The 26,642-nt window shown below is 42.4% G+C and overlaps 1 protein-coding gene across 1 annotated transcript in view; it reads left to right on the top strand.

Moving 5' to 3' along the window:
- Positions 1 to 26,642, top strand: part of LOC128136235 (proprotein convertase subtilisin/kexin type 5-like) — a 277,385-nt gene that overhangs the window by 20,600 nt on the left and 230,143 nt on the right. Inside the window, exon 2 of the mRNA XM_052775477.1 lies at positions 24,683 to 24,787. Coding sequence (XP_052631437.1) covers positions 24,683 to 24,787 — 105 coding nt within the window. The remainder of the gene's footprint in view (positions 1 to 24,682; positions 24,788 to 26,642) is intronic.

The raw sequence follows: 26,642 nt of genomic DNA on the forward strand, positions 1-26,642 counted from the left end.
GTATAGCGAGCCTCGGATCCCCGATATCCTCGACTCCAAAACCCCAGGGGTCGGCCTCGGGTCTCCCCAGGTGCTTTCTGCCAGAGGCTCCAGGTAGGGCCATTCTCCCCAGCTGCAGTATAGAGCACATTTTTAACATCTTGTCCTGTCCGGACTGGTCCAAGGGCTACTGCGTGAACAATCTCCCGTTTAATTTGTTCAAAGGCTTGTTGTTGCTCAGGGCCCCATTGAAAATCATTCTTCTTTCGGGTCACTTGATAGAGAGGGCTTACAATCAGACTGTAATTTGGAATATGCATTCTCCAAAACCCCACGACACCTAAGAAGGCCTGTGTTTCCTTTTTATTAGTTGGTGGAGACATAGCTGCTATTTTGTTAATCACATCCATTGGGATCTGACGACGCCCATCTTGCCATTTTATTCCTAAAAACTGGATCTCCCGTGCAGGTCCCTTGACCTTACTTTCTTTTATGGCAAAACCGGCTTTCAGAAGGATTTGGATTATTTTCTTCCCTTTCTCAAAGACTTCTTCTGCCGTGTTGCCCCATACGATGATGTCATCAATGTATTGCAGGTGTTCCGGAGCTTCACCTTTTTCCAGTGCAGTCTGGATTAGTCCATGGCAAATGGTGGGGCTGTGTTTCCACCCCTGGGGCAATCGATTCCAAGTGTACTGGACACCCCTCCAAGTAAAGGCAAATTGTGGACGACACTCTGCTGCCAGAGGGATTGAGAAAAACGCATTAGCAATGTCAATTGTAGCATACCACTTGGCTGCCTTTGACTCTAGTTCGTATTGAAGTTCTAGCATATCTGGAACGGCAGCACTCAGCAGTGGCGTAACTTCATTCAGGCCGCGATAGTCAACTGTTAGTCTCCACTCCCCATTAGACTTTCGCACGGGCCATATGGGACTATTAAAAGGTGAGCGAGTTTTGCTGATCACTCCTTGGCTCTCCAGTTGGCGAATCAACTTGTGGATGGGAATCAGAGAGTCTCGGTTGGTGCGATATTGGCGCCGGTGCACCGTCGTGGTAGCAATTGGTACTTGTTGTTCTTCAACCCTCAGCAACCCCACAATCAAAGGGTCTTGAGAGAGACCAGGCAGGGTAGACAGCTGTTCCGTGCCCTCCGTCTCCAAGGCAGCTATACCAAAAGCCCATCGATACCCCTTTGGGTCCTTAAAATACCCTCTCCTGAGATAGTCTATGCCAAGGATGCACAGGGCCTCTGGACCAGTCACAATGGGGTGTTTCTGCCATTCATTCCCAGTTAGGCTTACTTCAGCTTCCAATACAGTTAAGTCTTGGGATCCCCCTGTCACACCAGAAATAGAAATGGGTTCTGCCCCTTCATAACTTGATGGCATTAAAGTACACTGTGCGCCGGTGTCTACTAGAGCCTTATACTCCTGTGGGTCTAACGTGCCAGGCCATCGAATCCACACAGTCCAATAGACCCGGTTATCCCTTTCCTCCACCTGGCTGGAGGCAGGGCCCCTCTAATTCTGGTCAGAGTATCCAGTATTCACTTCTCGTAAAATTGGCTCAGAAGTCCCTTCAAGAGGATCAGAAATAAGATCAGCCCTTCTACTCTGTTTGGAAACCGGAGCGGCATTTTTCCTGGTAGAATCCCCTTTTGTGGTGTTTTTTCCTCGCAGCTCACGAACCCGTGCATTTAGGACCGAGGTAGGTTTTCCATCCCATTTCCTCATGTCCTCTCCATGATCACATAAGTAAAACCACAGGGCACCTCGCGGTGTGTACCTTCTATATTCTCTCTCTTGGGCAGAGGAGCGCTCACTCCTAATAGCTGAGACATTGGTCCTTACAGGTGGGCAACAGGACATCTCCTCTTTGAATTGCTGGAAATCCTCGGACAGCTTCTCCACAGCCGAAATGCAGGCTTGTAGGGAGGAGGAGAGATTTTCTTCGTATTGACGGAGTTGGCGAGCCACTTCATCCACTGTCGGTGCCTCTTCGTCTTTCCAGGTCATTATTGCCAGTGAGTTGGCATAGGACGATGGTGCGCTCCGTACAAACTTCTGCCACATGGGTCGTGTGCATTGGACTTCGTCTGGATCTTTGGGTAATTGTGGGTTGTCCGGATCATGATGAATTGTCTCTAGCACAGCTAATTCCCTCAGATATTGGATACCTTTTTCCATGGTTGTCCACTTGCTTGATTGACATATAACATCTTCCTTAAAGGGGTACCTTTCCTTCACACTTGACAGGAGTCGCCTCCAGAGGCTGAGGGCTTGTGTCCCTCTTCCAATTGCCTTGTCAATGCCACCTTCCCTGGCAAGCGATCCCAGCTGCTTGGCTTCCCTACCTTCTAATTCCAAGCTATTAGCCCCATTGTCCCAGCATCGGAGGAGCCAGGTGATAATATGCTCACCTATACGGCGGCCAAAATCTTTTCGCATATCCCGCAGCTCACTCAAGGATAGGGACCGGGTTATTACCTCTGGTTCTGCCTCTTCCTCCTGTTCCCGTGATGACCCTGGTTCGCCTTCATCCTTCGCTAAGCGAACTGATTTTTTTGTATATTTCTTTTTCTGTACGGGGGCAACTGATACTGGTGCAGGTTGGTCCGCTGGTTCAGTTGCAGTACCGCTCGCCGGGTCTTGGATAACTGCAGTGCCTGTCACTGAGGTTTGGGTAGCTGCCGTGCTCGTCGCCGGGGCTGGAGGGGCCGCAGTGCCTGTTGCCGAGGTTTGAGTGACCGCAGTGCTCATCGTTTTGTTGTTAGGTCCAGAGACCTTCTCTTCCCCTTGAGGGTACTGAGTGGTGTCGAACAGGGCTCGATAGGCATGGGCCAGGCCCCAGCACGTTGCAGTAATTTGTATCTCTCTGGAGCTGCCGGGGTGACAGCATACCTTTTCCAAATATTTTACTAGTTCTTCTGGATTCTGCAGTTGTTCAGGGGTGAATTTCCAAAACACTGGAGGTGCTCACTCTCCTAGGTACTTGCCCATACTACCCCACACACCCTGCCACTCATAATTATCCAGCCTTGGGGCAGATCTCTGGGTGATTTTTCTTAAATAGTTGTTTAACCTTAAACGAGAGCTGAACCACATTCAGAAGCATGCTAATTCCTAGCAGTAGGGCTAGGACCGTGCTGGTCCCAACATCCCAAGAGTATTCAAATTTTTCAAAATTCTCAAACACCATTGTAACTGGACTGAAGGAGAAAGGAGAGGGGAAGAAAGGTATCCCACCCATAGACTGGTTTTCCAAGGAGGAAAGGTAAATGGTATAATTATTAATAGTTTCCCACAGATGGCTTCCACAGTATAAAGGTGACAATGTTGAGTGCAAGTACCGGATTAATCCCACAGCCTACGACTTTATCATACCATAAACCAGTGTTGTACAATACATCAAAGCGAAAACCTTAATCCACCTCCCACGGATGATAAGCAGCAGCACAGGGACTACATACAGCAAGCGAGGTGATACATAACAGAACTTTAAAAACCAGAGCAACAACTCTAAGAACACATAAATCAACATAATGACCAGCGACTATTAGACCGATATAATGAATGCTTATAACAAATTTGTTTTAACAAGCTCTGCTCAGGTTTGTCGTTATCTCAACCCTTCGAGCCCCACGTTGGGCGCCAAAAAGGACTGTCGTGGTTTAACCCCAGCCAGCAACTAAACACCACGCAGCCGCTCACTCACTCCCCCCCCCACCCAGTGGGATGGGGGAGAAAATCGGGAAAAGAAGCAAAACCCGTGGGTTGAGATAAGAACGGTTTAATAGAACAGAAAAGAAGAAACTAATAATGATAATGATAACACTAATAAAATTACAACAGCAATAATGAAAGGATTGGAATGTACAAATGATGCGCAGTGCAATTGCTCACCACCCGCCGACCGACACCCAGCCAGTCCCCGAGCGGTGAATCCCTGCCCCCCCACTTCCCCGTTCCTATACTGGATGGGACGTCACATGGTATGGAATACACCGTTGGCCAGTTTGGGTCAGGTGCCCTGGCTGTTTCCTGTGCCAACTTCTTGTGCCCCTCCAGCTTTCTCACTGGCTGGGCATGAGAAGCTGAAAAATCCTTGACATTAGTCTAAACACTACTGAGCAACAACTGAAAACATCAGTGTTATCAACATTCTTCACATACTGAACTCAAAACATAGCACTGTACCAGCTACTAGGAAGACAGTTAACTCTATCCCAGCTGAAACCAGGACACACTGGTTTTAAATCAGTTTAAAACTTACCAGTTTTAAAAGTGGTTAGGTTACTTGTCCTCAGTCTGGAAAGCTGTTTCTTCACTGACTTCCAATTTACAGTCTAAATTTAGTCATGGTTAGTACATATCTATTTGTTCTTGTGCTTAAATAGCTCTTCTGTTTCTCCAGTGCATTTGCTGGGGGAACCAGCCTTTGGTTTTCCTAATGTAACTTCTGTTTTCCTTTTAGAAGGATGAGTCCCATGGTCATCCCAATTGCTGTGTTTTAGTTGAAATCTGTTTATCTTGACCAGAAAGATGGCCAGCTTGTGTACAGCCTCACCACTCCTTTGTACAATGTCATAAATAATTCTCTGGGCTTTGTCAGGCAAGATATTTCCAGTATCATATTTGCATGTTCTGTGAGTCTGTGATTGACCAGTATATCTTTCTCTTTCTTTCTAAATTATGAACTGTAAAATCACAACATAGGGAGATATCTGTCAGCCATGGATCTGATTAAATCATATGACCCCTAGTGAGGAACTGTGGTGCTCTTTATCATGTGGCACACACAGGAAAAAATGTGATCAAACAGAATCCTGCTTGCCAGAGATCCAGCCTGAGCTGGATGTGATTTCTGTGTACTTAGAAATTTTAGGTTTTTTTGTCCGGATACTTGTCCAGTCTCTCAAATGAAAGTAAACTTTCAGTGTCCACAATATTCTTTGGTAAGGATTTTAAAAGTGCGCTACTTCACTGTATGAAGAACCACCTCTCTTTTGCTTGTTTTGAACCTGACTTGTACTAGCTTTGTTTGACAGCATGTAGTTCTTTTGTACTGAAAGAGACTGTGAAAGTGAATCCTCGTCCACTCTTCTTATGCCATACATGATTTTTTAGATTTCTAACATTTCTCCCTAAATTGTCTCTTCTCTGGACAGAAGAGTCTTAGCTTACTTAGCTATTCCCCATACAGAAGGTGTTCCACACCTTTTTGTCCTTTGAAACTTTGCCAGCTCTATTATGTCTTCTTTGAATAAAGGAAACCAGAACTGCACACAATACTCAAAGTATGGGAATGTCACGGATGGAGTGATGACTTCACTCGCAAGACAGAAGCAACAATATATTTTATTGATATAAGACAGTGAGTTAACAAAGTTTGATAGTAAACGTGACAGTGGTTTAACAAGATTCGATGGCAACTTGATATTTACTGCATAGAGGACAGGGTCAGACAAAACTGTCAGGGAGACCCTCCCATTGAGTCACGAGGTTCAGAAAGGACCCCCTTGTGTTCTAAACTCCTTCTCAGAGGGGAGTTTAGGTGCAGCTGGATCCAGACTTAGTCCCAGACTTGGTCAATGGTTTATGTCTAAAGGATTATATATGCGCAATCAAGCCTTTATATCACTTAGCTAAGATTTCAAAGTTTAACATGCTATTAATAATTTACTGAGAATCTGATGCGATAAGGATTCTCTCAACCTCAAGGAGTAACCTTGAGAGGCATCCCTACTCAAGGGGAGATCCTGGTGTGCAGCCGGCTGCTGTGCAGGAGAGCTCAACGGGCCCTGGGCTGTCCACTGTTTATGGAGTAGGATGATTGACCTATAGTCATATTTGCATACCAGCCATATTTTGGTTGGTGCATGCTCAACTAGCCCTTGGCTATTGTGTTGTTATCTGTCTCTCCCATGTCCACTTTGAGCTGGACTGACCAAATGCATCCATTACAACCGCCACTGGTGGTTATCACTTGAGCAGGGTTATGGGAAATAAAGGTCAGGTTGTGGAGGGGGGGAGCACACCGTCACAGGGAAAACCTTGGATAATCTGTATAGTGGCATCATGATGTTCTCTGCTTTGTTTTCCATACCTTTCTTGATCATTTCAAGTATGTGATTTGCTTTTGGGGCTACTACTAAGCTGAGGTTTCCATGGACCAGTCTGCCATAACCTTGAGATCATCACTCCTCTGTGGTACTGGGCAGCTCAAAACACTTCATCTTATGTCTGAAGTTAGGATTATACATCAGTTCATCTACATTTATCTACACTGAATTTAATTTGCTATTTTATTGTTGGCACTCAGTTTTGCAAGGTCCTGTAGCTCACGCATAGTCAACTGTAGCTTTTACAGCTATGATTGGTAACAATAGCCGATTTCTACACCTCATTGCATACTCCCTTTTCCATGTCATTTTTTTTGTGAAATAGTATAGGTCCCAGAAAAGATTTTAGCACAGACTCTCGCAGAACTCCAGTGGGGACCTCCCTCCATTGTGAGAACCAAACCAATTATTACTAATCTATGTTTTCAGTCTTTTAACTGACCGTTTGCTTGTGCAAGGACCTTCCTCTTATGGCATGGCTTCTTAATTCCTTAAAAGCTGTTGGTAAAGGTCATCATTGTCAAAAGCTATTTGGAAATCAAAGTAGAGTATATCTACTGGGTCACCTTTATCTGCATGCTTGACCTTTTCAAAGAACACTAATAAATTTGTAAGGCATAATTTTCCTCTGTTTGACTTTTTCCAAGTAGGTCATTTTTTATCCAAGTGTCATCTATCTATCTATCTATCTATCTATCTATCTATCTATCTATCTATCTATCCTATCTATTAATACTCTTTTTTCTTATAGTTTCTACTCATTTCCCTAGTAGACACCTGCAAGTCTATAGTTCCCAGATATCCTTTTTAAAAATTGACATCACATTTGTCACCCAGCTGTCCTCAGATATGAAAACAGTTTTGAAAACCTCAGTGAGAGGTTTCATGCCACTGCTCCTATTACTTTCATTTACTTAATTTACTTATTTTTTTATTCATCCTATTTCATCCTTATTCCTTTAGAATTCTTGGATTGCAGGATATTTGCGCTTAAAGTATCATATCTCAAGTAACCCATCTGAGCTGAACTGAAGCAAACAAATCAATCAAATGCTAAACTGAAAAATATTTTATGATCTGTAGGTACCCTGGTATCCAGAGGGCCAAGTAGGAGAATGAACAACAATGGCAGGATGTACTGAGTTTACGTGGCAAGGTTTTGGTAGCGGGGGGGCTACAGGGGTGGCTTCTGTGAGAAGTTGCTGGAAGCTTCCCCTATGTCCGACAGAGCCAATGCTCCAAGACAGACCCGCCGCTGGCCAAGGCCGACCCAATCAGTGACAGTGGTAGCGCCTCTGTGATAACATATTTAAGAAGGGAAAAAAAGTTGCGGTGGAACAGAAACTGCAGCTGGAGAGAGGAGTGAGAACATGTGAGAGAAACAACCCTGCAGACACCAAGGTCAGTGAAGAAGGAGGGGGAGGAGGTGCTCCAGGCACCGGAGCAGAGATTTCCCTGCAGCCCGTGGGGAAGACCATGGTGAGGCAGGCTGTCCCTCTGCAGTCCATGGAGGTCCACGGTGGAGCAGATATCCACCTGCAGCCCATGGAGGACCCCACGCCAGAGCAGGTGGATGCCCAAAGGAGGCTGTGACCCTGTGGGAAGCCCGCACTGGAGCAGGCTCCTGGCAGGACCTGCGGATCCGTGGAGAGAGGAGCCCACGTAGGAGCAGGTTTTCTGGCAGGACTTGTGACCCCGTGGGGGACCCACGCTGGAGCAGTCTGTGCCTGAAGGACTGCACACCATGGAAGGGACCCATGCTGGAGCAGTTTGTGAAGAACTGCAGCCTGTGGGAAGGACCCATGTTGGAGAAGTTTGTGGAGGACTGTCTCCCATGGAAGGGACCCCATGCTGGAGCAGGGGAAGAGTGAGGAGTCCTCCCCCTGAGGAGGAAGGAGCAGCAGAGACAATGTGTGATGAACTGACCGCAACCCCTGTTCCCCATCCCCCTGTGCTGCTCGAGTGGAGGAGGTAGAGAATTCAGGAGTGGAGTTGTGCCTGGGAAGAAGGGAGGGGTGGGGAGAAGGTGTTTTAAGATTTGGTTTTATTTCTCATTGCCCTACTCTGGTCGATTGGCAATAAATTAAGTTAATTTTCCCCAAGTCGAGTCTGTTTTGCCCATGATGGTAATTAGTGAGTGACGTCTCCCTGTCCTTATCTTGACCCACGAGCCCTTCATTATATTTTCTCTCCCCTGTCCAGCTGAGGAGGGGGAGTGATAGAGCGGCTTTGGTGGGCACCTGGCATCCAGCCAGGATCAACCCACTACACAGGGCTTTAAGCTGAGAAAGTTCCCCTACCCCTCTTGGAAATCAGTAGCACAGCTTCATTGAAGGAATGGACTATAGAATAAGCTCTGATAGTAGTTTTATGAGTTGGAAGTGGAGAGGAGCCAGTGCAAATATTTGAACAGTGGTCTTATAGCTCAGATTAGCTTTTTCTGCTTTCAAAGAAAAAGCGCTTCTCTCACTGGACCTCAGAGACAGTCTCTGAAATATTGCTCAGCAAAGCATTCAGTTGAAATTTGTAAAGATCTCAATAGCCTTTAAACATGAATATTAGAAATACAATTGCAAGTACCCTGATAATATCAGAGAGTCTGACAAACCAGATGCATTCCATCATTGCCACACAATAAGAGCTCCAGCCCCAAACAGCATTACATTATTATAGTTTGATATTGCTTTCAGTTTTCTTCTCGGAATATTTCCCTTTTGCTCCAGCCAAATCATTCCTCTTCTTTGGATCTAAAGCATAACATTAGTATGATTTTATTCACATCTATTTGAAGTGCAAGGTCATTTCCAGAGAGGATACACATCACAATAGCTGGGATTTCCTTGAGGCTCTGACACGTGCCCATCACTGTCGTTATACCTTTCTGCCTGTCTGGTTGAGAGATACCTTTGGTTCGGTACTAATCACCTTAGGGAAGTTTAAATATCCCTTATCACTGAACAGATCCCTCCCTATAGTTCTTAGGCCAGTATATGATGATTGTGGCCAACTGACAAATCACAAAGTTATCACCTGGGCAAATTGCTAAATACAAATAAACAGGGTTGCTGAGCCTTGATTTCTAAAAGACTTAACCACCCTATGACACAAGGTGCTCTGGACTGCATTGGTAAGGGCAGCAATAAATATCTCATCAATAAATGCTTCTACCATTGCAATAGACTGCTCTTTTGGAAGCTTTCTTATAAATAAATATAATGTCCATCTTGTGAAATTTAAATAACTTCCATTTTTTGACTGGAAACTAGGAATATTAATCTGACACATTTAATTACATAGTGAGCAAGTTCTAGTGGTGGCTGGTATCTTTGGTGATTTCTTAATCTTTCTGACCTTGTAGGACTGATATGGCATGAAAACAAATGTTTCAAAATGGAAATGCAAATCCATTTATATAGAACACCTGGTTTTATCCAATTCATTGCTACCATTCCAGCTGACCAGCTTTCCCCTATTTAAGTATTTCGATAACAATACATTAAACAAATATACAGCAGAAACATTTCTCCTTTCTCCAAGGAAATGCAGTTTGAGATATGCAGCTAAGCTTTCACTCAACCCTCAAATTCTAAGATTTTTTTTTCCAGACAATTAGGCTGCTAAGGAATATTCTTTAAATGTGTGAAATGGACATTGTATGCAAGCTTTGATCTGATTTTTGTCATTGGTTTTAGTAACTTTAGATATTTAATCACAAACTATAATTGGCTATCAGTTCTCCTTGACTTTTCTCTGTAGTTTGAAGTAATTTCACAGCTGATATAAGAACCTAGGCATTAAGACGCTAACTTACTATAGAATGTAGGCCTTGTTCCTCATTGAGGTCTAAATTAAAAAAAATTAAGTGTTTCTTCATTAAGTGCTTATTGCAGCCCCCATTAAATACAATGAAAGATCCCACTGATTCCAATGAAAGATGAATTGAACCCTAATAGATCTTCCAGCACTACGGAAGCTGGCAGAGAAAGAGTAAGACCTATATATCTGAATTGATACATGTTCCATTTTTTCCCGCTGTCACTGGAGATAGCTACTTTAAATTGAATCTTACCTGACTATGCCTAGACTTAACAGTCCCTTGATGTACTGTAATCTTCTTTTTTTCTCATCAATAAACATTAGTTATGATGATCAGAATGTAGATGAAGGCCTATCCAGGGGGCTGCTTAGGTTGAGTCAGTCAGCCCCACACATTCTCACAGCCTCTGAAAAAAGAAAAAGGAGGGTAATTGTCGTAGGTGACTCCCTTCTGACGGGGACAGAGGGCCCAATATGCAGACCTGACCCATCCCACCGGGAAGTCTGCTGCCTCCCTGGGGCCGGGGTAAAAGACATTACCAGGAAACTCCCTGGTCTGGTTCGTCCCTCTGATTATTACCCATTACTGGTTGTGCAGGTTGGCAGTGATGAGATTGCAGAGAGGAATCCAAAGGCAATCAAAAGGGACTTCAGTGCAGAGACTCAATTAAGCGCTCAAACTCTCTGTGCAAGATTCCCCTTATTTCACAAAAGAATCCAACTTATATATGTTTCAACAAAGATCCAGAAAGTACTAACGGCACACAGCCAATACTACTAACACAGGAGGGCATATCTGGCCCAGCTGGGATGTTTGCCAGTCCTCAGAACAGTTAAAGATAAAAACATTCCATAGACATACTCGTGACTGTCTTCAGCCACATCTTCCCAGGCCTACACAAGGCCATCCTCCAACCTGACCTTGTGAAACTAGTTCTTCAAAGGCTTGGCAAACATGCAGCACAACAAATTCTAACGGTCACTCTTGAAAACAAATGCCAGGTGTTCCGAGCTGCTCCCACACTTCAGGGCACTGGGGCGATTAGTGGAAGGATCGGGAGCACAGGTAGTGTTTTCCTCAATCCCTTCAGTGGCAGGGAAATACACTGAAAGGAACAGGAAAACACACCTGGTTAACACGTGGCTCAGAGGCTGGTGCCATCGGTGGAATTTTGGGTTTTTTGATCATGGGGAGGTTTACATGGCACCGGGCTTTCTGGCGACAGATGGAGTCCAGCTATTTCAAAGGGGGAAAAGGATTCTCGCTCATGAGTTGGCGGGGCTCAGAGAGAGTGCTTTAAACTAGGTTTGAAGGGGGAAGGGGATAAAACTAGGCTCACCAGAGATGAGGGGCTCACCAGAATGTTGGGGGTGGAATCCATAGCCCAGCTCAGGTGCATCTACGCCAATGCACACGCAGCATGGGCAATAAACAGGAGGAGCTCGAAGGCATTGTGCAGCAGGATAGATATGACGTAGTCGTCATCACAGAAACATGGTGGGATGACTCCCGTGACTGGAGTGCTGCAATGGATGGCTATAAGCTCTTCAGAAGGGATAGGCAAGGTAGAAGAGGTGGTGGGGTGGCTCTCTATGTTAGGGAGCGTTTTGATTGTACAGGGCTCCATGACTGTGATGATAAGGTGGAGTGCTTATGGGTAAGGATGAGAGGGAAGGCCAACAAGGCAGATATCGTGCTGGGAGTCTGTTATAGACCACCCAAGCAGGTTGAAGAGACAGAAGAAACATTCTACAAGCGGCTGGCAGTAGTCTCAGAATCGTGTGCCCTTGTTCTCGTGGGGAACTTCAACTTTCCAGATGTGTGCTGGAAATACAACACAGCAGAGAGTAAGCAGTCTAGGAGGTTCCTGGAGTGTGTGGAAGATAACTTCCTGACACAGCTGGTGGGTGAGCCAACCAGGGGAGGAGCCTTGCTAGACCTACTGTTTACAAACAGAGAAGGACTGGTGGGAGGTGTGATGGCTGGAGGCCGTCTTGGGCTTAGCGACCATGAAATGATAGAATTCTCGATTCTTGGTGAGGAAGGTGGTGCAGCAAAACCACCACTATGGACTTCCGGAGGGCAAACTTTGGCCTGTTCAGGACACTGGTTGAGAGAGTCCCTTGGGAGACGGTCCTGAAGGGCAAAGGGGTCCAGGAAGGATGGACATTCTTCACGAAGGAAGTCTTAAAGGCTCAGGACCAGGCTATTCCCATGCACTGCAAGAGAAACCGTCGGGGAAGATGACTGGCCTGGCTGAACAGGGAGCTTTTGCTGGGACTCAGGAAAAAAAGGAGAGTTTATCATCTTTGGAAGAAAGGGCAGGCAACTCAGGAGTACAGGGATCTTGTTAGGTCATGCAGAGAGGAAATTAGAAAGGCAAAAGCTCAGCTAGAACTCAATCTGGCCACGGTTGTAAGAGACAACAAAAAATGTTTTTACAAATATGTTAACAGTAAAAAGAGAGCCAAGGAGTCTACCCATCCTTTATTGGATGCAGAGGGGAAAATTGCCACCAAAGATGAGGAAAAGGCTGAGGTATTTAATGCCACCTTTGCCTCAGTCTTTAATAGGGAGACCAGTTATCCTCAGGGTACTCAGCCCCCTGAGCTGGAAGACAGGGACGGAGAGCAGAATATACCCCCCTTAATCCAGGAGGAAATAGTTAATGACCTGCTACGCCACCTGGACACTCACAAGTCTATGGGACCAGATGGGATCCATCCAAGAGTACTGAGGGAGCTGGCGGAGGAGCTTGCCAAGCCACTCTCCATCATTTATCAGCAGTCCTGGTCAACAGGGGAGGTCCCAGATGACTGGAGGCTTGCCAATGTGACGCCCATTTACAAGAAGGGTCAGAGGGAGGATCTGGGGAACTACAGGCCTGTCAGCCTGACCTTGGTACCGGGGAAGATTATGGAGCGGTTCATCTCGAGTGCGCTCACAAGGCATGTGCAGGACAACCAGGGGATCAGGCCCAGCCAGCATGGGTTCATGAAAGGCAGGTCCTGCTTGACCAACCTGATCTCCTTCTATGACCAGGTGACCTGCCTAGTGGATGAGGGGAAGGCTGTGGATGTTGTCTACCTGGACTTTAGTAAGGCCTTTGATACTGTCTCTCATGGCATACTCCTTGAGAAGGTTGTGTCTCGTGGCTTAGACAAGTGTACTCTTCACTGGGTGAAAAACTGGCTGGATGGCTGAGCCCAGAGGGTTGTGGTGAATGGGGTGAAATCCAGTTGGCGGTGGGTCACAAGTGGTGTTCTCCAGGGCTCAGTTTTGGGGCCAGTTCTCTTTAATATCTTTATCAAAGATCTGTATGAGGGGATCGAGTGCACCCTCAGCAAGTTTGCAGATGACACCAAGTTGGGAGGGAGGGTTGATCTGCTCGAGGGTAAGAAGGCTCTACAGAGGGATCTGGACAGGCTGGATCGATGGGCCGAGGCCAATTGTATGAGGTTCAACAAGGCCAAGTGCCAGGTCCTGCACTTGGGTCACAACAACCCCATGCAGCGCTACAGGCTTGGGGAAGAGTGGCTGGAAAGCTGCCTGGCAGAGAAAGACCTGGGGGTGCTGGTTGACAGCTGGCTGAATATGAGCCAGCAGTGTGCCCAGGTGGCCAAGAAGGCCAATGGCATCCTGGCCTGCATCAGAAATAGTGTGGCCAGCAGGAGCAGGGAGGTGATCGTCCCCCTGTACTCAGCACTGGTGAGGCCGCACCTTGAGTACTGTGTTCACTTTTGGGCCCCTCACTACAGGAAAGACATTGAGGTGCTGGAACATGTCCAGAGAAGGGCAACAAAGCTGGTGAGGGACCTGGAGCACAAGTCTTATGAGGAGCGGCTGAGGGAGCTGGGGTTGTTTAGCCTGGAGAAAAGGAGGCTGAGGGGAGACCTTTTCGCTCTCTACAACTACCTGAAAGGGGCTTGTAGTGAGGTGGGTACTGGTCTCTTCTATCAAGTAACTAGTGATAGGACAAGAGGAAATGGCCTCAAGTTGCACCAGGGGAGGTTTACATTGGATATTAGAAAAAATTTCTTTACTGAAAGGGTTGTCAGGCATTGGAACAGGCTGCCCAGGGAAGTGGTAGAGTTACCATCCCTGGAGGTGTTCAAAAAACACGTAGATGTGGCACTTCAGGACATGGTTTAGTGGCCATGGTGGTGTTGGGTTGACAGTTGGACTCAATGATCTTAAAGGTCTTTTCCAACCTAAACAATTCTATGATTCTATGAGTCTATGGTTCTATGATGTTGATGTTTTCTTTCTTAATAGGTTTGAATGCTACATAATACATAATAATTTGGGGTTGGGGTGTGGTTTTGTTTGGTTTTTTTTTTTTGTCTTGCTTGCTTACTTTTTTTTTTTCTTTACACTTGCCTACAGATTCTGTCATATGGATTTTTTTTCCCTATTAAGAAATTATTGAACTTCAATTACTCTATAGGATCCTATCCAGAAACTGTTACTCATATGAATAGTTGTTGCTCAAGTTCCCTTATACAAATTAAATGAGATTATTTGTGGGAGTGGAGATTGCTTATATAAATAATGGTTACTGACAAACATCACTTTTCTACAAAATAGTATAAACTTTTGTATAGCTCTAACATTGATCAAATAAGATGGGTGAATATATCAGCATCATGTCTGGTTCTCAACAAGTTTTGCATCTGTATTTGGTTAAGCCCACTCTACAGAGTGGTAGATCATCAGACTTTGATACAGTACAAAGTCAAAGAGGTATGTTGTAGGTTCACTGTAAAAGAGCAGTGGATTTAGTACCTCCATACATCATGTAGATGAACTTAACTGATTCCTAGATACTCCCATGAGTCACTACTTCATTACTCTTCGGTAAATTGTTTTTGTGATAGAGAAGGAAATTACTTAAATCAAGTCTCCTGTGAAAGTCAGTTAAATGAAAACTTTGTACTTACTGTGACCAATAAGCTGAATTCAGATTTGAAAGACAATGTACAGTGTGAAAAGGTTTATTACTGGCAATATAAATGCTCATTGGAAACAGTTTGACTACTGTAGGTAACTGCTTTAGTCAATTTGAATGTTATAAACTCTGTTGCTATTAATGTGCTTAAGATGTTTAAATAACTGGATAGAGATATAACAGCATATCTAACTTGGTGCCCAGTTCTTAGATCTTTTACTTATACAAGTATTCCCATTAGATTTGATTTCCCTTGATATATAACTTTTAAATTCAATTAGATTCCATAGACCTATTTCTAATTTACAGTTTTGTAAATGAGAAGACACTTGATCCCATTGGGACTGAGCAAATGTTTACAAGCTTCAGGACAGGTACCATGGTTATTAAATACTTCATGACCAAGATTTAAAAGGAAATGAAAATGAACTTCCTTTGCTGTATGTTGTGGTTTAACTCCGGTAGGCAGCTAAGCACCACACAGCCACTCGCTCACACCCCGCACAGTGGGATGGGGGAGAGAATTGGAAGGACAAAAAGTGAGAAAACTCGTGTGCTGAGATAAAGACAGTTTAATAGGTAAAGCAAAAGGCGTGTGTGCAAGCAAAGCAAAATAAGGAATTCATTCACTACTTCCCATTGGCAGGCAAATGTTTAGCCATCTCCAGGAAAGCAGGGTGTCCTGGTTTCGGCTGGGATAGAGTTAATTTTCTTTCTAGTAGCTGGTAGAGTGTTATGGTTTGGATTTAGCATGAGAATAATGTTGATAACGCACTGATGTTTTCAGTTGTTGCTAAGTCATGTTTAGACTAAGTCAAGGATTTTTCAGCTTCTCATGCCCAGCCAGCGAGAAGGCTGGAGGGGCACAAGAAGTTGGGAGGGGACAAAGCCAGGGCAGCTGACCCAAAGTGGCCAACGTGGTATTTCATACCATGTGATGTCATGCCTAGTATATAAACTGGGAGGAATGGGGCTGGGAGGGATCACTGCTCGGGTTCTAACTGAGCGTCGATTGGCGGGTTCTGAGCAATTGCATTGTGCATCACTTGTTTTGTATATTCCAATCCTTTTATTATTATTATTATTGTAATTTTATTATTGTTATTATTATCATTATTATTTTCTTCCTTTTCTGTTCTATTAAACTGTTCTTATCTCAACCCACAAGTTTTACTTTTTTTTTTCCCGATTTTCTCCCCCATCCCACTGGTTGGGGGGGGAGTGAGTGAGCGGCTGTGTGGTGCTTAGTTGCTGGCTGGGGTTAAACCATGACACAGGGCTTCATCACGAGCAACAGTTACTTGTGAAGACAAACACCATAACTCCAAATGTCCCCTACTTCCTCCTTTCCCCAGGTTTTATTGCTGAGTGTGACATCGTATGGTCTGGAATATCCCTTTGGTCAGTTGGGGTCAGCTGTCCTGGCTGTGTCCCCTCCCAACTTCTTGTGCACCCCCAGCCTACTCGCTGGTGGGGCAGTATGTGAAGCAGAAAAGGCCTTAACGCCTGGACACTTTGTAAGCACTGTTCAGCAACAGCTAAAACATCCCTATGTTATCAACACTGTTTTCAGCACAAATCCAGAACGTAGCCCCATACAAGCTACTATGAAGAAATTTAACTCTACCCCAGCCAAAACCAGTACACTGTGAAACTTTTCTTGTTGTAATTTTTTAAAATATAAAACCTATTTATTAACTAACCTTTATACTGTTTGCATGTTTGAAATAACAGTTTCAGAACCTTGTCAAGCCACATTCTTCTGCCATCCTTTTTACTAGGGCAGATTAAAATAATAATTCTTAGTGTGATTAAACACATATTAGAATAAAGCTATTGATGCAGTTCTAATTTATATCTTTTAAATATCTGAAATTATTTTATAAATTCATACTATTTTCCAAGACTTGTGACCTCTTTTATGAGTTAATGCTTTCCCATTCTTGAAAGATAGTTCTTCTAAAACTTAGTTGTGCTAAGGCCTCTCTGTTAAGTTTCAGTACATATATGTTGTTTTTTAGCTTTTTTCATGTAATTTCAAGTGTTAAATAAGGTTGCAAAGAGAGCATTAATGTACTGGAATCCCAAAAAGCAGAATTTCATTTGACAATATGTTTCAAAATAGAACTGCAATACAATGGATGTATGCAGAAGATATGATCTAGGAAGTTTTGTTGAATGCATCCTGAGCTTTGTAAAAGTAATTAATCAATTATTAGTCCACCTTATTGTCTGGAGGTAAATTATTTTGGTTTGTATTGATAAGTATATTTTATAATATATTTCGAATATTTCGCTATTTAGAGGAGTAGAATATTGGAATTGTAAAAATTTTAGACTGTTTCTAACTAGGAATTTAGAATTCTACATTTAAATTTAGATTCTAATTTGAATTAAATTTTAATTATAGTTTAGAATTGAAGCTTTAAATATATTTAGATTGTATTCTTGAACAGAACAGCAACCCTTGAAAAGAAAAGCTATTAGAAATAGGAATTGTTATAGAGGTAATCCAAAATGGAATATACAAACTCATATAAAGAATTTCTACTGCAAATTAAAAGACTGTGATGGGTTAACCCTGGCTGGACACCAGGTGCCCACCAAAGCCGTTCTATCACTCCCCCTCCTTCTCAGCTGGAGAGGGGAGAGAAAATATAACAAAGAGCTTGTGGGTCGAGATAAGGATAGGAGAGATCACTCACCAATTACCATCACAGGCAAAACAGACTCAACTTGGGGAAAATTAACTCAATTTATTACCAATCAACCAGAGTAGGGTAATGAGAAATAAAACCAAATCTCAGAACACCTTCCCTCCACCCCTCCCTTCTTCCCGGGCACAACTTCACTCCCGGATTCTCTACCAACCCCCCAGCGGCGCAGGGGGACGGGGATGGGGTTTACGGTCAGTTCATCACACGTTATTTTCTGCCGCTTCATCCTCCTCAGGGGCAGGACTCATCACACTCTTCCCCTGCTCCAGCGTGGGGTCCCACCCATGGGAGACAGTCCTCCACAAACTTCTCCAACGTGGGTCCTTCCCACGGGCTGCAGTTCTTCACAAACTGCTCCAGCATGGGTCCTTTCCACGGTGTGCAGTCCTTCAGGCACAGACTGCTCCAGCGTGGGTCCCCCACGGGGTCACAAGTCCTGCCAGAAAACCTGCTCCGTGGGCTCCTCTCTCCACAGATCCGCAGGTCCTGCCAGGAGCCTGCTCCAGCGCGGGCTTCCCACGGGGTCACAGTCTCCTTCGGGAACCCACCTGCTCCGGCGTGGGGTCCTCCACGGGCTGCAGGTGGATATCTGCTCCACCGTGGACCTCCATGGACTGCAGGGGGACAGCCTGCCTCACCATGGTCTTCACCACGGGCTGCAGGGGAATCTCTGCTCCGGCGCCTGGAGCATCTCCTCCCCCTCCTTCTTCACTGACCTTGGTGTCCGCAGGGTTGTTTCTCTTACATGTTCTCACTCCTCTCTCTGGCTTCCGTTTTCCGTCTGTCCCAACTTTTTCCTTCTTAAAAATGTTATCACAGAGGCGTTACCACTATCGCTGATTGGCTCGGCCTTGGCCGGCAGCAGGTCCGTCTTAGAGCCGGCTGGTATGGGCTCTGTCGAACACAGGGGAAGCTTCCAGCAGCTTCTTACAGAAGCCACCCCTGTAACCCCCCCCGCTACCAAAACCTTGCCACACAAAGCCAATAAATACATCTTTTTATGTTCTTTTTAACCTGCATGGTCACTTAATTTAGCTACAGTAAATATAAATTCTCATTAAAATTTACAAAATTACTTTGAAAAAATCTCAGCCTTGATAGTGAATTAGAATGCTATCAAGACTTAAAAATGACCCTAGGGTATTGTTACTTTTTTATCCTACTAACAAAGGCACATGAAAAGTTAAAAGACTAGAGAGTTTATTTTGAGTTTTCCACTGAAAGACATGATGTGCTACTTTATTTTTTTAAAAGTAAAATGCAGCAGGATGTAAGCAACAGTAATAACATTCTTATCTGAAAGAACACAATTCAGAGCTACTTTATTTTAATGGCTTCGTTATTTATTTTAGACATCAACTAATTTGATGTCAAGGTAAGTCCACAGGCAGAATTTCTCCATGTAAATAACTGAAACACAGAGGAAAATTGCCAAAAAAATAGAAAAGAAGTCAGGAGTGGATTATATTAATTCAGTAAGGTGACATTTTTTTCCCCATTTAAACAGGAGAGGGAATTTCAAAGGTAAAGTATGAGCATATTCATACCTAGAATGTGAAGAGATACAACCTGATTTATTTATATGGAAATTGTGATGTTTCTGTTGTAATAGCTAGGTGGTTTAATTTATCTGCCTAGATTGGATTTTTGTTTGTGTTTCATACGCAGGTGGTTCAGAAGTGTATCTTGTTTTCCTGGCTGAACTATTTTGTCTTCTATACCAAGCATTCAAGGAACTGAGCAAGAACTCTTGAGTACAGTATAGCTTTTTTTACTGAGTTGATGGCAATTAGCATCTCATTTTATCTGGAATTCCCATCTATGAGACTCAGAAAAAAAGTTTCAAGAAAGTATAAGGACTGGTACTAGAAGGGTGCATTTGAGGTCAAGTCCAACTTGTTCAAGAGTGTCACTATTCAGAAACGGCGACTCTGGCAATACTTGTGGACATATCTGTTTGCTATGAAACAAACCTGAAAATAAGGGAATGCGAGAGGAGCATAGATAAGAATAGGCAACTTTTGTTATGCCTACCTCAAGCACACACAGATGTTTGTACAACTTGGGCCATCTAATTTATGTTAGCTAACTGGGCTTAAAATGGAATTGAAAACTGTGTTACTTGGATATTTGAACACAGTTTAATTCAGACTTTCAGAATAGTCTCGGTTGAGTCTGAGGTGATAATCCATATTCATGCCCACATTGCCTTGGTTCTGCTGCTGTTTCAGATTCTTTGATTTAACTAAGTTTGAGCACATTAAAAGTGCACTTTTTCCCTACCCAGTAGATACTCCTTTAATGTACTGATTTAGAGCCTCTGTAATACAGAGACTGAATATCATTATTTCTCTCCTTTAGATTAGTCATCAGAGTGATATTATCTTGCTGCTGCAGATCAAGACAAGACCACAGTGTTCAGCAGTTCTGGTAGTTTCTCTGTTTTTTTTAAATGCCATCTGCCTGTAGTAATTCAAGTAATCCAAGAACCTATTTTAACTCATGCAGGGTAGTGTAGGATATCAGCCCCTCCCCCCCCCAAAAAGTGGTTTAGTTGATTGATTAGATTAGAACTGTTGGGAAGTCATATCTCAAGCTGCTTCCACTAGTGTGAACAACTTCCCTGCTTATATTCTGTTACATGAACATTTCAGTCGTAGTGTCAGACTCTAGTCATGTAGGTCAGTTTAGTGATCATATATGGATATTTAAGGTGTATTTCATTGGCAACTTTAGCATTTATATTTCCTTACAGAGTTTATGAAGACACTCACACGTGAAGGTAGATGAATTCTTTCAGTCATTAAATCCTAAATTATCTTAATACTGCCTTAGAATATAAACCTGCATATGGAAGAAATGTATTCCAAAGACTAAGCCTAGAAAGTTTGGATCTTGTTTCATAGTTAATATCTTTCAAATTCGTTGATTTTCTCAACTTTAAAAAGAAAATAAGGCCTACTAAATATAAAATTAATGCATATATGTGGATATTTGGGTTTTCTGGGATTCCACTGCAGTACTGTAGGATTATTGTTCCCAGGAGTTATTTTTATCCTTGAATAAGCATAATATGGTACTATTTAAATGTATGTTTGTATCTATTTAAAATTTTCAGTGATGAAGATTACCTCCAAAGAGTAATCCACCCCCCTTCTACCCATTCTCCTTGCTTTTGCCCAGGCAATTCCTCAGGAATGTTTCTCCATCTCTTTTTAAAGAAATCAGGTCTTCCAGGTCAAAAAGAAGATTACAAAGATTTCCCAAGGACGAAACAGCTAAATCGTCATCAGTCTCTAAGGTGGTTAGATCTACGGTCTGGTGTTTCTGTTTTTGTATTCCTTTCCCTCTGATAGTGCCTCTAAGACTTGGTAGTTAAAAGTATAAAAACCAATTTAACAAGAACGTCCATAATAATAAGTTTTATTGTGCTATATTTCCATGGTTTAACTATTTGCCAAGTGGTCCAAAGATTGGGAAGGTCTAAGTAAATTCCCATTAAAGGAAAAAAGGGCAATATAAATTTTAATAACAGTGGTGTTACCTTACTGCAAGAGGCACTGATAGTTAGGGAATATGAATTAAATTCCATTTAAAAGATTTGGGATCCTTTTATTTCACTGACAATTATTAACTAAAGAGGTAGATCTCACCATTTTTATTTTTTATTATTATTATTAGAAAATTGACAGTGCCTGGAAGACATGGCATTACAGTTACCACACTTAATTCTGTCTCCTGAGGACAAGGTCTCAGGGAGTACAGCCATCAAGCATTGCAAATCCTCAGGCTTTTCCCCTTTGATTGGTGTGCTGGTTTTGGCTGGGGTAGAGTTAATTTTCTTCATAGTAGCTAGTATGGGGCTATGTTTTGGATTTGTGCTGGAAACACTGTTGATAATACAGGGATGTTTTAGCTATTGTTCAGCAGTGCTTACACAGAGTCAAGGCCTTTTCTGCTTCTCATACTGCCCCAGCAGCAAGTGGGCTGGGGGTGCACAAGAAGTTGGGAGGAGACACAGCTGGGACAGCTGACCCCAACTGGCCAAAGGGATATTCCAGACCATATGAAATGATGCTCAGCAATAAAACTAGGGGGAAGGTTGGTGGGGGGGCTGCTGCTCGGGGACTGGCTGGGCATCTGTCAGTTGGTGGTGAGCAATTGTTTTCATTTACATCAATTGTCTTTCTTGGGTTTTACTTCTCTCTGTTATTTTCCTTCTCCTTCTCCTTCTCCTTTTCATTACAATTACAATTAATATTAATAATATTTTATTTAAATTATTAAACTGTTCTTATCTCAACCCATGAGCTTTCTCACTTTTACCTTTCCAATTCTCTTCCCCCATCCTGCTGGGGGGGAGTGAGCAAGCAGCTGTGTGGTGCTTAGTTGCCAGCCAGGGTTAAATCACGACAACTGGAAAGTAGAACATGCACATCCCTGCATGTGTGCACAAGCCTAGTTGGTAAAATAAATGTGGGAGTGTCTCCTATCCCCTCCAGTGTCTTTTGTGGGTGGCTAGTGCTGCTAAACTGTAGGACCTCCAGGAGTGCAATTAGGCCACCCTCTAACTCTGCTGTTTTGGATGCTCTTAACGAGGTAAGCTACAGTTTATCCTTAAAAAAAAAAGGCCCCAAACTAGTGCAAGACAAAACAAAGAGAACTGGTGATATTGAGATCTATGCAGCACAAAACAGATGTTTGTTTATTTTCCCTGAAATATGACATGTTTCTATCTATGCAGTTCTGTGCAGTGGTAAAATACAGTTACCTGCTTGAGCTCTGACTTTTAAATAATGTATATGTTTTTGTATACACACACATGTACACGCACAGTAGTATGCCTCTAATTCACATTAAAGATAGCAAGATTCATAAAAGCCTAACCTCTGTACAGTATTTTGGTATGGTTAATATGCACATTACTAGTTTCTGAGGACTTAAGAAGCAAGAGTAGCATCATTCGACAGTGGTTAGCATTTCAGCACTGTTTGAGGCTACTTGTGTGTTAAGGACACATCTAGGAAGTGACTGATGTCCCTTTGTCTTGGGGCAGCATGCTGTCACCTGTACTGGTGCTAACCCTGGAGTCAAATTTCAGTGGTTGATATAAATAATAATAATTAAAAAACCAGGAAACATTGGCCTGATACTTAGGGACATTCATTGTACTGCAGGTTGTTAAACTATCAGAATAAACAAATTAATGCAGTCACAAGTGATATAACAACACAACTGTGTACAATAATGTCCTTAATTACCTTTTGGACTGGCTGAAATCATCATGGAAACTGCATGTTATTCTGACTCACGCTGCGTCACCAATAGAGTACACTCATTCATGGACAAAGAAACAGCGTTTGCTTTGGTACCTGCTGTGGTGATAGATTTCAGCCCACAGAGAACTGCGTGTGAATGATCTCGGGATGCCCAGGGTCCTGCAGCTCTGAGATGTCTGTGAGAAGACTTTCCCCTGGAGATTTAAGGAGGGTTTATTTGCAGATATGCACATGGAGACTGAGACCAGGCTCCTCCATGGGACAGAAATGCACCATTTCAACTTGAATCACCTCTGAAACAGAAGGCATCATGGGGATTGCTATTGTAGTATTAATATGCTCTATTTAGGCTTAGTCAAACCAATTCCTATTTAATTTATGATAAACTGACTTGTTTTAACTGAATGCTTCCATATTTGACTTAAAGTAAACATAAGTCATCCTTTCTGAAAATTAGATACTGATGGACCCATTTAACTGTACAGACTGAGAATAATATCGTAAACTCTGGTACAGTTTCCCCTTTAGAAGCATTCATTTAAATTATAGACTTTTTTCCCAAAAACATCTCCTTCATTCCCCAGTGCAGTTTACATTTTAAACTTTAAGACAAAATATTCAAGTGCTCCTTGAGAACAATAATTTTCTATCAATATTTGTTCTCAGTCTACTCTGATATTTTCTCAAGATTTTTGTGTTCTAATATTTTAAAAGCAGATTTTTGGAGTTCCTCAGTGGCTTATTTCCAATTCTCTTTGAACCTTTAATGTTGAACACTCTAGTTTCCTACATGCATATTCTTATAGATATAAATTCATAATATAGGATCTTTAAGATTAGAGCTTTTCAGTGTTGCTCCATCCTCTTTGGTGATTTCATTTAGATTTATTTTTAAAATCAAACCTGTTTTCTGAGGTCACTTTGAGTTTCAACTTGAAATAACAGTAAGCTCCATTGTCTCTTTTTTACTCATCATTAAGAAACCTTTAACTAAATTATTAAGTGTCTTACAAGATTTACAGTGTGATAGAAGGACAAATTCCAAATGTCTTGGGGAGACATTGCTCTAAAGACAAGTAAGCTGAATGTTTGCTTGTAGGTATGTGAAAGTAAAATTTCAAGTTATGAATATTTAGATATTAATGACTCTGGAAGGGGAAATTTATTCTTAAAATTGTGAAGGCTGTCTTAGTTTAATATTTACACTGCTACTGTGTACTGATGGAATGAATAAGTATTTTTATTCTACTGTTTTGTATTTGCAATTTTGTATGAATTGATTTTGTACTTCTAGTTATCTTATGAAGTTACGGTTTCCATCTTTCTTCTACTTCTTTCTTGCCCACCTTCTGCAGAAAGAGAAGCCTATTCCTGGTGCATAGTCTGATGCTGTGGATGTCTTTTTTATAAATAACTGAATCTAGTGCATTTTACAATATATTTCCTTATGCAAACTAGATGGAATGCTTTTTAATAACCATATAGCCATTTCATGATTATTATATGTTCCATTTGAAGACAGCTTGGATATAGATTGATATAGAATTGCTTAAAATACTGAATGTAATTTAAACATTAAAAAGGTAGATACGGACAGTCTAAGCAGCTCAATTATAATCTATGGTTATGCCATTACTGCCTCAAGGACACTCCATCCATTTCATATCATATGCCCTTTTGAAAAACGATCACTTGGTTCAAGTAACATTTCAGCACAGTAGGAAATTGCATAATTTATAGACCTTTAAAAATGAAAACCATAAAAATACTTTTCATTAATTATATCTCCCTCTCTTTTTTTTATTTCTCCCCTTACAGATTGGAACACTGAAGGATTACTACCACTTCTACCATAGTAAAACGATTAAAAGGTCAGTTCTCTCAAGTAGAGGTACCCACAGCTTCATTTCAATGGAACCGAAGGTAAGAAAAACCACCTACGTGTCTGAGGCAAAAGCCTTTACGTTTTTTATATGAAATATCATACCAGGAGACATTCACCTGAATGGGATATAGCATTACAAGAACTGACCCTTTTTTGCTAAGGTTCTGCTTCCCATTAAAATGAAGACAATACCATGCTATTAATTATGTGCTGTTGTTGGAACATAAGGTCTGACATTATTCATGGAGGAGCTGTAGTATAGGAATTTTGTACTAATCACTATGCTATGCTTCCCTACAAAATCACCTATGTAACATTAATGGCTGTTATCTTCTGTAAATCAACCAGCTTTGGGAATGAAAATGAGTAATATAGGATGATATCAATGTTCAGATGAAGGTTTCTCTTTTTTTTTCCTGGTCTTTTTTCTGGATTTAGAATGTGTGAGGGATTAAAATAAGAATACTCTTTTCTGTGGTCTTTTTGGCAGTTTCTACTGACCTTAATTTTAAGAGACTTCCCTATGTATGAAAAATGGTATCAGACTTTCAGAGTATACATTATGTAATAGGTAACTGGCAACATAATTTAATTACTGATTTATAGTTGGGTATAATATTGTCATGTAACTGTATTCAGGACACTTTTGTTTTAAACATTTAACTTCTGTGGTTAGTAGCTTCATCCCTAACTGCAGAATTGGATTTCTTGTGGTTCTCTTTTAGAAAGGAAGTTTAAAGCATATCTTCTTTAGCATTTTTATGCTGTTCAAGCAATCCACTCCCCCACAACAAAACCCTCAAACCCCTAGTGGTTTCCACTGGTTAAAATAGTCAGTCTTTTTTAGACCCTGTATTATTTATGATTGTGGTATGTGAAGGATTTGTGCTATCCTAAGACTTGGCAAGAATTTAAGAGAAGTCTAAGTTATCAGCAAAAGACAGTTTGAATGCTGCACATGTACCATTTCCTACAAAGTTAAGCATCATAGAGGAATACTAAAGGATACATGAATACTTCTGCAGTCTGGAAAGCCGTATTTAGGACTGCAGTTCCTCCTGAGGAAGGGACAGGATAAGGGAAACGCATACAGAACATTTTCACCCCCATGTCAGTAGGGCTGGGCTGCTAAGTTCTGTAAGAGCCCCAGAAGCTCTACTGAGCAGCATGTTTCAGGGATTAGTATGAAAATGGTTAGGGCACAATTCTCTGTTCCCATGAATGCTGACACCCACCATTCAAACACCAAGTGCTGTACTCAGAATAGGTGGCACTGCAAAAAGAAAGTGTTCACATCTGTCTCATTCCATGCCGTTTCCCACGTGCACAGAGGTTGTGAAGTGATTTACATGCAAATGCACAAGTTCACATGTACATACAACCTTAAACATACCTGTTACACCCAGCTTCCAGATACCCCTTCTGCATCTCTGGCAGCCAGCCCAAATTACTGTGGCCAAAATCGTGAGAGATTCTAAGGCAGAGCACAGCAGAAGATCAGAGACATAATTAGTTTCTCAGTGCCTTCTATGTCATACCATTTGGGTCTTGTCCCATATGCAGCATTCTGTGCTAGTGCTGGTACAGGAATCACATTGAGGAATCATTGTTAAATATCACTTTAATAATGAGAAACTCTACTGAGGGTTGTGCGAGACACTCCACCCTGTTAATGATTCTGTACCCAAAGAGAAGCTGACAGTCTAATACCTTGATCTGGCAAAAGTGTTTGTGATTGACTGACTTTGTGATTGCTCTGCTGACTTTGGGCTTGGGAATTCTTGTGTGGCTGCAGACATGTCAAAATATGGACACCAGTATTTGTAGGCTAATGTCTGGTTTGTCCTCAGCATATATGACATTTCATGATTATTAAAGTAGGCTTGAATCCAA

The sequence above is a fragment of the Harpia harpyja genome, chromosome W (assembly GCF_026419915.1).
Source record: "Harpia harpyja isolate bHarHar1 chromosome W, bHarHar1 primary haplotype, whole genome shotgun sequence".
Lineage (NCBI taxonomy): Eukaryota > Metazoa > Chordata > Aves > Accipitriformes > Accipitridae > Harpia > Harpia harpyja.